We start from the raw sequence: 12106 nt of genomic DNA, 5'->3' as shown, positions 1-12106 counted from the left end.
TATCAGTAGTGCCAATAGTACCAATAGTACCAATAGTATCAGTAGTACCAATAGTATCAATAATATCAGTAGTACCAATAGTATCAATAGTATCAGTAGTACCAATAAGTGATTCACCTTTCTGTTAAATTAGGAAGGTCATCTCTTAGATGGAGGATGTTGAGAACCATAGATTATAAATCATCGAGTTCCACGAAGACTAATACTAATATTGCCAAGTAATAGATTACTTATCAGTATCAGTTAAATTGTTAAATCAAATGAAGAATTAGTTTGTAATAGATGATCGGTCCCGTTGGACGAGAACTGGGACTGGAATCGTTAATGGGTGAACAAAGTGGAGGAATCCGTTTCTTTTCGCGTAATTAAGAGAATATGTTATCGCCCCGTCCCAGAAGGAAGAGCCATTTATCTCCTTGTTTACTAAACACCGCGTCTCGAGTTCATAGAATCACGGGAACGAAGTTTACAAACTCGCCGCGGCCGGCCGAGCCTCTTCTAGATATTTAAATATTACACAAAATCGTCGGGCACGCCTCGATTCCCCCTTTTCTTTCTCTTTTTTTTAGTCTTATTTCGTGTGTCGTTATAGTAAACCGTTTCATTCATGAGTTTCACGGCCCGTGGGAACGTTTATTGTGACGCGGATGAGAACGATATTGGTTCAATGAAATCCTGGCGAAATTTCTGCGCGGATGGCCTCTCGAGAAAAAGTCCCTCGCTTCGGCCGACGGAACCATCGAGCTTCTAATGCAAATTACGAACTGACTTCGAAGGTAAACTCGTCCAGATATATTCAATTTACCAGAAATTCACGAAGTAAACTAACAAAGACTGTTATTTCTTTCAGACTCAAGAAATCAAAAATGGATCTCATGAAAATGGATTTTAAGTCTCAAGAGTTAGACCACAAGTAACTTCAAAAAAAGATTTGGAAGTATATTCAGACAATCCAGCAGAATCTAATACAACTCGTTTTAGAAACAAGGAAACAACCCCAAACTGAATCAAAGTGACTGCAAGAAGAGGAGTTCAGAACCCAAATTTATAAAATACCTGCGTAACGCCAATTATCACTAAGAATATCCTCCTTCAATCTCGTTAACCAGAAAACACCCAAATCCAAGAGCAGAATCTTCCAGAACGACAAAGAATCTCAGAGATCCTGTCAACAAGTCCAGAACTCTTAAATCCGTCATCCTCGAAGACTCTCAAAACCTGATCCACACGAACAACCGATAATGGAATCTAATACACTTAGGGGATATGATCTTATTCACAAAAAAAAAAAAAAAAACAATTTACCTTCTGCATCCGGATACAGCAACGCAGTATATATATAACGTCACTGTTTTTTTTTTCGTTTATATTTTTTTTCCGCGGTTTCGCGAGCAAGCTCTCGAGGCCCGACGAGGCAGAGACGTCGAGGGGATATGCAACGCGCGTCGGTCGAGGAAACCCAGCCAAGATTGAGACTGATTGAGAACGTTCTGAACGGGGCGAGCGATTCGAAACGGTTGGAAGCGCGCAAGAGGCGGAGTTACGCTCCTCTCGAGCCGGGCCAACTTATCGACGCCCTCCTCCTATGGTGCGCCGGCTATCCCCCGTTTTCTCCGCCTCTTTTGCTGATCGAAACGTGTTCCCCGAGGCTGAACGAGCTTTCCCGTGATTTTCAGCTAACTCCCGCAGTGAGTTTTCTACATGTATGTAAATTCTCGATGCTTCCTTGTTAAAGGGAGTCACACCTGTAACCTACAAAAAACGTCTATAACCTAAAAAATACACCTGTAGCCTCGCCTGCCTGTTGGCGGTGCTGGAAATTAATGTAAAGTGTAGATATCAGAACTGCAGGTGATGTGTATTTCAGTATTTTTAAAATTATAGGTTTTCTGCGGATCAATTAGTATCATAGTGACCGTTTGGGAAGCAGAAAATGTCAGATATGGCCCCGTTTTGTCTGGATAATCGTGGGTCTTGGTTATAACTGCATAAACTGCGGATTTTATGCATTTGTAGCCAATATAGGTCTGCAAAATACAGTAAAAAACAAAACTTTCATCGGATCCAATCAGTTTTCTGGTTTATTCCGAACCTAATATGATACTTATGAAAAGAAACAAACTTTTATATTTGCTCTTCAAGAATAAACAGAAGCTAAGCAGAGGCTCGGTTTCAGACAAAAAACAAATTTATGGGAAGCTGAAAACCTTGCCACGAATGCTCCGAAGTGGAACTGAGTACGTCGCACTCATCGAGACATTACTGTATCACTATTCATAAACAAAAGACGCTGCAATGGCAATATTACATGCTTCGTAAAGATTGTAGGCCACTTCGTTGTCAGACACCAGCATGAAAGAATTCGTTCAATGCCGCAGGTATGGAGGTTATGTAATTGGGTTCCGGTGACTCTTAAGACATACGTTTGTTAGGCAACCGTATCGTTCTGCACGATAATCATTACCTAGAAATTCGATCGAGAATTAAGGTCACCGGGTTTCGAAGAAGTCGCTGAGTCCAGGTGAACTGCGTTTCGACATTCGGTCACATGTGTGTTACCCATTCTCCCGCCAGACTCTCTTCGGTGACGCGCAACTGTGGTTTTGTTTAATCGACACAAAGGCGTCCATACGGATCAATACCGGTGCCCAGAGTAGTACAATTTACCAGACATTTCATAATGGAAAATTGGACAGCTTCAGGTGCAAACAATGTATCGAATATTTTTCATGAAAATATCAGTAGAGGCTGGTCTCTATAAAAAAGCTTTGTCTTTTTATTTTGCTGTATACAGAGATGATCTTCAGGCTTCAGGCAGTGTAATTAGTCCGTGAGATACGTATTAGAGGATGCGTCAACGGGGAGAGACGATCGCCACACGCAGAGGAAAATAGAGGGGAAGGAAAAGTGGTCGCCATGCTTTGGGCGGAGACTGGTGGGTATATTAAGCTCTTCCATTGGACGAAGGACCGACCTGGTGCATCGACTTGCAATACCCTCCACGCGCCGGCCCAGTAAACGCTTCCTTCCTGAATCCTTCCCCGTTCCGTATAACTGCGACACCTCGGAAAAATCTGTCCTGCGAGTGGTCCTCCGCTGGAACGTACCTAACCTCTAAACAATATACATACACATGGTAACATTAGAACGTAATCGTTGAGATTGATCATCAAGATACATTTCTGACTACAAGAAAAAAGAACTTCAACACTAGAACTACTGACGATAAACGCATATTTGCTTCGATCGGTGGATAAACGTGGAAAACTTTTGAAAATTTAGAAATTTAGAAATCGACTGATTTCGTCACTCTCATATCGTAATAAAAGGTGCAAAAGATCTGAGAAAATGTATTGTCATAACATTTTAATTGTCGTTGTAAAAGTGTATTGACCAGTCATTTTGTCTGGTTTGGTAGTTCTAGTGTTAATGTTTAATACGTTAATAGAAACTCTTGATTGTAGCCCATGGACTGAATCACCTGAAGGCTTAAACGAAATTACGATTCATATTCGAAACATCTATACAGGGTGTTAATTTTAACTCGAGCACCTAAATTATTTCTGCTACTATTTAAAGTATGAAAAAATTACTGAATAGGTTTTAAGGCGTGCATCTGATGGTGATAAAATGTTTTTTTACTTATTACGTTTATTTACTTCTGCATTCTTCAAACTGAAGCAGATTTCTTCGTCTTCGAGGTTACTTCAAGGTCATGGTATGAAGATCGTTGAACTCATCTTAACGCCGACTACTACATCGCGATATAAAAAATACATGTTAATATGCAAAAAAAGATACGATGACCTTGAAAAACCCGTTAAAATGACCTTCACAGGATTCTTTTTATCACCATCAGATGCACGCCTTAAAACCGTGTACATCCTATTTATGTAGTGATTTTTTTTTACTTTCCATAAATAATTATTTCAGGAAATAATTTAGGTGGTCGAATTAAATTAACACCCTGTATATCTGAGTAATCCATAAATATCACTGGAAAATTCAATGTGTCAATTACTAACAAACTAATCCCGAGGATCGTTGGATTTAAAACTTTCTGAAAGACAGTGAAATTTTGAAAGGGGATTATTGGATTTTTGAACAATTACATGTCATGCATAGGTCAAAATTTTCCTTATGTAGGCATAGAATATCAGAGCATTTCAAGCTAAAGCTTTATTCCCTTCGGTCGTAATCGCTATCGGAATCGAAATCTCCAGGCAAACAAATAAACGGCCCGGGTCTCCCGTGGCATCGATCCGTGGAGTCATATAAATACCACCTACTACGTGATGTAGGTACGATTCAGAGAAACGGACCGATATACAACGTGCCGTTTGGTTATGTAACACGAGGCTACGTGATTTAGGCAGGATACTGATAACGGATATTAAACGGTCCCTCGACGTCTTGAGTTTCTCGAATCTTACGCTTGAGAGCCTTTACAGATCCGACGCGCAGATTTTCGAAAGACTCGAAATACAATTTTCAACAACGATAACCCGATTCGGCCGTCAAAGTACGCCGATTAATAATTTGCAACGCGAATCGATATTCCAGCGGCAAAAACGAATCGCGTCGAAACGACCGGATATTTTTCAACGGTAATAACGGGATTGTTGATCGAAGGCTAAGGTGCTCACGAGGGTCTGGATGTTGTCACTGTAACAGTGTATTGTTAGGCCGGCACAATGAGCGTGTTTAAACAATATCGGCCGGTCGACATGGTCGATTGTTTCTTCGCGCAGCCCCGCGGCATTATCGTTCCCATTAGCGGTCGCGTGTGCGATTAATTCCGTGCTAAAACGCGCATCGTGGGTTTAGTTCCTCGATTATTTATCAGACGCATTGTAACACCAGACGAAATTGTATGTACAGTTGGGGGATACCGCTAAGATATCGATACTTTTACTTATTGCTGGTATTGTATCAAAGTATCGATACTTTTACTTATTGCTGGTATTGTATGAAGGTATCGATACTTACTCGGTATCAAAACAAAAGTATCGATACCTACTTGTGTCGAATTATATTTTCCTAACCTCGGTACCCAACACAAAAGTTGTTTATACGTTGAGAGAAAGTAAAGTACAATACTATACTTTATATATTTATTTAAATATTTAATATAGAACATATAGACAAACATATGTATAAACTATATACAATATACATAATAAAAACAATTGTAGATATTGATTATCAGATACTATTTGTACAAGGATACTTATTAGTTTCAAAGATATTCTGAAAATATTGAATTTGGGGCATACGATCTGCGACCCAAGGAGGCTCGAAAAATACTATTTTAATATTGAAAATATTTAAATACACATTGCTTAATTATTAATATAAACAACATACTTTGCGTTGAAAGTAATTACAATATCGAATATTGATGGATTGATACTCAGTTCATTCGATAAGAGTACTTTTTCTCGATTCCTACTTGGTATCGCAACCGTACGTATCGATACCAAAAGTACTCGGTATCGAAACAAAAGTATCGAGTAATGTATTCGCATTTACTTGTATCGATTCATCCCTACTGACAGTCACCTGACCATGGAACCAATACACCTGTGACTTTTACAGATCCCTTCTATACCTACAAAGCGATCATAACCTGCTTAATATTTTTTTTATCAAAATCAAAGTGATCCCTGTAATATCGAAATTGTCCGGGGACTGTAATATAAGAATTCGTGTCCATAAGGCACGTCATGAAATTCCATGTGGTTCGTTCCGCCGCGAGTCACGCCTATAGAAGAACGATAAATTAGTGCACCTAAGAGGGCAGTCGTGTGTGGAAACTCAATCCGTCTCGAACCCCTTTAAAAAAATTACGACGGACTGTGTGTTATAAGGAACGGGCGAGAAAAAAGGGTGTTCTTGTTTTGATTAGGGAATGTCAAAGCAAATACGGTTCACAAGGCCCCACTGAAAGTGGGGCCTCTTTCTTTCGTGCATACCACGACTCTCTCTCCCGCGTTTTATTACCTTTTTAATAGTGGGTCGTTTGTCGCGGTCAGCCGAGAGGACAGAGCCGGCTAACACATGGTCACGTTCCCTGGGACAAGGCATTTGCGTGCCATTGTGTGTCACACTTCTGCTATCGGCTAAAAGATTACGAAAAATGTTCCAGATCGCCTAGAGAATATTGTGCTTCGATCATTCTTGTTGCGAACGATGTAATTATTAATTACAAACGAAATAATTTATTTTACATGCTTGTTTCGAACTAATCTTTTACCGTCGTTTCCAAAAGCTTTCGAGTATACATGCTGTGGTTGCATGGTCAAGTCGTGTAATTGCGGTAGAGAGACACGAAGCAGTAAAGATTTACGAATTTATCAGCTGAGCATCGAGTAGAAAAAAATCTGGTCGAAAAATGAGGGTTAGAATGTCAAGAACAAAAGAGGAAGTGGGGTAGGACCAGGCCAACCGTCAAGAATGTCAGGTATGCGAGCCCTAGAAATAAGTGGAGGGGATACAAAACAGTAGGGCAATCAGTATAGAGCGTCCTTCCTCGTTCTGCAACCAAGCAACCACGAACAGTGTGCATTTTTAACATTTTATTAATGTTGCAATAATGCAAGTGATGCACAAGGGGACCGGAAGTGTATGTATGTGTGTCGATAATGCAGGTGTCTGCCTACGATGGAAATTGGAAGGAAAAGTGTGTACATATACCGATAACAGTGGTGAATTTATCGAAAACCCGAATATTTCGTGGTCGCGTTAATTAATTAATCGGTGCCTGGAAGAACATAATTTTATAATATTTTTAATAACATTTTCAACGAGATCATTTGTACAAAACGACGATGGGCTACCATCTAACGGTGTTCTGGAGTACCAAACGATGCCGGTTTTCGACCGAGTCTTTCGTAACCTATGGAAGCAGAAGACCAAGTTGAAGAAAATATTGGTGCTCGTTCATCGAGCGGATCGCTAACTGAAAAACTCGTACGATCGCCATGGACGACGATAATGATCAGGATAACCCGATTGAGGATGACTACTACACGTTCTTGAATGTAGAGAGAAACGTGAGTAACCGTGGCAAATTCATTTTCCATACGAATTTCTCAGGTTTTTTTCTCCGGTCGAGGGTAGAGATCAATTCGAAGCCCTCCACGTGACATGTTCTCGCATCGAGTCTGATGTAACCGAGCCCTTTGCAACAACATTCTGAATTATTGCCAGACGATTATTCGTTCATTCCGACACGCTTCGAAGAGTAGCTCTTAACCTGATACAGTTTTTAAACAAAACAAACCGTTCGAGTACATTCAATGGGGCGACCGCATTCCTTCATTTTTATCTGTCCTTACAGTTTCAAGCTGCAGTTATATATGTACTTTAGAAGACCGTTGACAAGATTGCTGTCAGTTGGAACCAATCCTTTTTCTATAGAACTTTTCCAATTTTGTTAATCGTATTGGTGACAAAGTGTCATAATTTCTAAAAGTGTCTTTCGGAGACTGTATAATGCTACGTATCAGAAAACATAGATGCCTAAGTTCTGTACTCGTCTCTTGTAGGCGACTCCAGAAGAAATTCACAATGCTTATCGTAGACAAAGTAGGCTCTACCATCCGGACAAGCACACGGATCCTGCGCTCAAAAAGGAAGCGGAGATTCTGTTCAATCGTACAAAGAAAGCTTATGAAGGTTCGTCCATGATGCAGGTCCATGTTTCGGCGTTCTGTGTACAAAATGAAATGTTATTTATGCAACAGTCTTGAGTGATGCACATCAGAGGGCCATCTACGATTCCGTGGGAATTCGTGGACTGGAAACAGAAGGATGGGAAATTGTACAGCGTACCAAGACACCTACAGAGATCAGAGAAGAATACGAGCGTTTGGCGAAAGAAAGGGAAGAGAGGAGGCTACAGCAGCACACGAATCCTAAAGGCAGCATAGTGGTGAATGTCAATGCCACGGATCTTTTTAATAAATACGTTGGAGACTATGAAGACAGGTAACGCACAGTGTTATAGACCACACAGATGTAGCTGTTACATTGTATATTCTATTTTAAAATATAGCACGGATATATTTTCGTGCCTGGAAGTCAGCGGAATGTCGTTCACGCAGTCTATCGAAGCACCTCTTACGTTAAGAGACACAGTAACCATGTACGGCCAATTGGGGACCGCAAATGGAACGGGTTCTGGTTCCATAAACGTTTCCGCGAGACGATTAGTGTCGTCCAAAGGTTGGGTAGAAATGGACGTCGGTGCTGGTACTGGACCCTCGATGTCACTCAAAGGTTTCTACACGTTAACGAGGAGATTATTCTGCGACGGAGCAACGATATTACAATTTACGTCGCGTGGTCCGAAGTTAGGCTTTGTAGGAAGTATGTTTATTGAAATAAGAATGCAAAACTAAATGTACAAACTCTATTCAATATAATGTATCGATTGCAGCTCTAGCGATGCAATTAGACAAACACACCGTAGGATATCTAACGTACAGAGCTGGAATACAAAGTGCTATGAGCACAATGATCGTAAGGGACACATTCAGATCGTATACAGCGTTCTCGATAAACTTAGGTCTCCTGCAGTCTTTTCTCAGTCTGAATTACACCTATAAAATGGAGGAAAAGCAACTGAAGCTACGTGGCAGCGTAAAGTTAGTAACCACAAGGCTATAGTTATTGTACACTCGATCGTGTATGTATCCTGACTTTTACATTGAATTTGGGGTTATTTTAATTTTAACGTTCCACTGTCTCCAGGGTTGGTACTTTTGGAGTGTTCCTGGAATACGGGGCGGAGAAAAAGGTGTCGCAGCATAGTAGTCTCTCGGCGGCGGTGCGGGTCGGTGTGCCGACCGGTGTCACGTTAAAAATGAAATTAAGTCGTGCCTCGCAATCGTACACGTTGTCCATTCACTTGAGCGACGAGATTCTGACGGCGCCTGTGTTCTACGCCACCGTGGTCCCCATAGCGACCTGGACGGTGGTAAAAAAAATGGTGATCGATCCGATAGTGAAAGAGCGCGAAGAACGTCGCAAAGCGAAACAGAAGGAAATGAACAAATCACGGATGATGGAGAAACAGAAAGAGGCGAAGATCGCGACGAAATTAATGAAGGCCACGGTTAGCAAGATAAGAACGGAGGAGGAGTTGAAGAAGGGATTAATTATCACAAAAGCTTTGTACGGACGATTTATGTATCCTGAAGAAGATAGATCCACTACGCTGGAACTCATTCACAGAGATGAGGTGATTGATGTGACCATTCCGTTGCAGTGTTTAGTGAAGGATTCGAAATTGGTCCTCCACAATGCGTCCAAGGTATATAGACTCTCATATGAGATGCAACAAGGTATCTAAATGTAAAAGAATTTTATTAAAATCAATACGGTTTAATGTTTCGCAGAGTCAATTGCCTGGGTTCTACGACCCATGCGTTGGAGAGGAGAAACATTTGTTTGTGCAATATCTGTTTCACACTCTGACACACGAATGTATTATAAAGGACAATGCACCAGTCAGAATACCAATATCATGTAAGAATGTATAAATTTATATGAGGTCAAAGCACTATGCTTTAATAATAGCCTCTGTCTTTCTTTTTTTGTTTCAGCACACAAAGTAAATACGTGGTCTGTTCCAAAAATGGCGAGACATAATTTATAAAAGCTTTTTTTACGCGATATATTGTTCAGCAATCGGTGTAATCTTCAAGAATATTCGGTGTGTCGCCACCCAATGGGACTATTTTGAAGGACATTACCTTGATCGTTGAAAATATAACGTAGAAAAGTAATTTTATAAACAACAGTCTCATTACGTTTAAGAACAATTCACAGGCGCCACATGACGTGTGCGACGACGTCATAATAAAGTGAAGTGATATCATCGCGATACCCGGTGATTAGTTTGTACCGCTTCATCGAGGATTTTTTTTTTTTAAACCATACTTAGATTAAACCAATACAAATCACGTATTGAAGAAATTGAGTGTTCGTCGATCATTTGTACTTTGTACGATAAGTTCATTTTCCCAGAATAATCATTCGGCATAATTGTTGTTTCACCCTTAGATAACGAAGATAAGAGGACTGATTCGTCTTAACGAATATGCTTGTGAAGCATACACAAGATTTTCGATACAACTGTTTAGTGTTTTGTGGTCTGTTAAGAACATGTTTTTGCACAAACGTTACGAAACATTGCTTTTAAAGTATGTACTCGCAATGCTGCCCATGGAACGATAATAGACAATGTATATTCTTAAACGTAATCGCGACGATTACAATTAAATTATTCTATAAGGATGGAAATCATTATTAGGTAAAAATCGTAAAGAAACAAAAAAAAAAAACACTTGTTATTAGATTCGTGGAGCTAATAGAAATATTTTGCATATTGCGTATAATATATTAAAGAAGTAACTAATTTGAAATGTTGCACAGATTGTTAATGGACCCTTTTAAAAGTATACATACTTCGCGTTTATAGCTTATCGGCATGTATTTCTTCCAACGGAAATAGTATGTATATAGAATCGTATTAAAAAAATTTTGAAAACTGTTCACGTGTTCATTTACACTGAAATAGTAACACTGGGTAGTTCAGTGCCAAGCGATACGACGTTAAACAAGTTCGCTTAGTAAATTGTGCGAATTTGAATCGTGTTTAAGCTTCCAATTGTGTTGCTCATATTTCCCCATGTTTTAGCTCAATGAAACAATAAATGTAGCGTAAATTTTAGTTTCAAAATATACTTGAAATGAACGAATTTATTTATTACAAACGTTACGTTGTATTTCTGTGAATGTGTATCGTACGAATTCTCTTTACGTATTTACATCTATATATTTATGCTATTGCACGCAAATTTAGTAGAAGGAAAAGTAGTTCTTCAGAAAAAAAATTCTTTTTATCTCTATATTTTAACCCATACATCCAAAAAACAATAACTTTCGTAAATAATGAATTCTTTACATTTCGTTTAAGGCAGTATTACATACGCATTCTGGTTATCAATAAGCTAAAATCCCCACCAATGTTAATAAAACATTTCAGATTATTTAAAATGTTACAGGTTGCTTCTCCGATTTTATATACCCTCGCGTGCAAACTGCTTCTGCTACGGAAAAAAATAGCGTAGAAAAAGGGCATCCTACCATTTGAATTCGGAAGTTTTTGAAATTTATGCCAAATTAACATTCAATTTAACATTAATTTTAGTACTTGGGATAAATGTACCAAGTGGTAGATTTTTATTCTACGCCGCTCTTTCCCCTAGTGCAAGCCAAATTTGCTCGTGAGGGTCACTGGACCCCATCAAGCACACATCGTTTGCTTCATATTTGAATAGATCTGACGGCGTTATATGGACAGCATTTCTCTTGACCAAGTACTCGACATGTAGCTTAAAGATCGTAGATTAACCCCCTGTCATTGGCAATAACAATAAACGACCAGAACACTGTTAAAATCGCATTTAATCGCGGAGTACCACTATTTTTTCGACCGGTGGCGCCACCCGCGGCAATTCGCTCAAACTGCTAGCGAAATCATACCGACAGGTGAGTGAAAATTTCTAGTGATGGAAAAATGCGAATATCTCAGTAATTAAGCGTTCAAAGTGAACGTCGTTCGTCTCAAATTATTCCTGAGGGCTTAATACATCGACCCAATACTGCAAAACCCAAGAATTAGTAAAATTATTTATACTTGTATTAACGTTGACCCTTATGGTGTGACAACCCAAATAGCAACTGGTTTCGATTGCATTTATACCGCTGAACGGGCATCATTTTTCCTCGTCACGCATTAGATTTGAAGATTGAAGAACGTACATTAGTACTTTCTAGCGGCTGGAAACCAGTAATTACAAGAACATTGTTAAAATAACAATTGTTTGTAACGATCTCGTCATGCGTACCCCGTTTAGTTCACTTTGGACAACTCTTCCAACGTTATGCTGACAGTATACGTCTTGACCAAGCATTCAATTTGAAGCTTAAAGAACGTAGATTAATCCCCTGTCATTGATAATAACAATAAACAATCAGAACACTGTTAAAATCGCATTTAATCGCGGAGTACCACTATTTTTTCGACCGGTGG

The 12106-nt window shown here is 39.5% G+C and overlaps 1 protein-coding gene across 1 annotated transcript; it reads left to right on the top strand.

Annotated features, from left to right (window-relative positions):
- Positions 1 to 6912: 6912 nt before the first annotated feature.
- LOC107187367 (dnaJ homolog subfamily C member 11) lies at positions 6913 to 10081 on the top strand. The gene is made up of 8 exons (XM_015575446.1): positions 6913 to 7055; positions 7551 to 7680; positions 7749 to 7992; positions 8060 to 8373; positions 8444 to 8651; positions 8758 to 9319; positions 9405 to 9534; positions 9612 to 10081. Exons 1-8 carry the CDS (start codon positions 6984 to 6986, stop codon positions 9662 to 9664), a joined length of 1713 nt encoding a protein of 570 aa, XP_015430932.1. The 5' UTR covers positions 6913 to 6983; the 3' UTR covers positions 9665 to 10081.
- The last annotated feature ends 2025 nt before the right edge of the window (positions 10082 to 12106 follow it).

The sequence above is a fragment of the Dufourea novaeangliae genome, unplaced genomic scaffold (genome assembly GCF_001272555.1).
Source record: "Dufourea novaeangliae isolate 0120121106 unplaced genomic scaffold, ASM127255v1 scaffold113, whole genome shotgun sequence".
NCBI classification, from domain to species: Eukaryota; Metazoa; Arthropoda; class Insecta; order Hymenoptera; family Halictidae; genus Dufourea; species Dufourea novaeangliae.
Note: the sequence above shows the minus strand (reverse complement) of the source record. Positions and strands in the feature narration are given on the sequence as shown.

Excerpts from the sequence above, each read along its gene's own strand:
- LOC107187367 (XM_015575446.1), top strand. The coding sequence starts at position 6,984 with ATGGACGACGATAATGATCAGGATAACCCGATTGAGGATGACTACTAC. Across the intron at positions 7,056-7,550 it reads TCTTGAATGTAGAGAGAAAC|GCGACTCCAGAAGAAATTCA; the intron begins GTGAGTAACCGT and ends CGTCTCTTGTAG. Across the intron at positions 9,320-9,404 it reads TCCTCCACAATGCGTCCAAG|AGTCAATTGCCTGGGTTCTA; the intron begins GTATATAGACTC and ends AATGTTTCGCAG.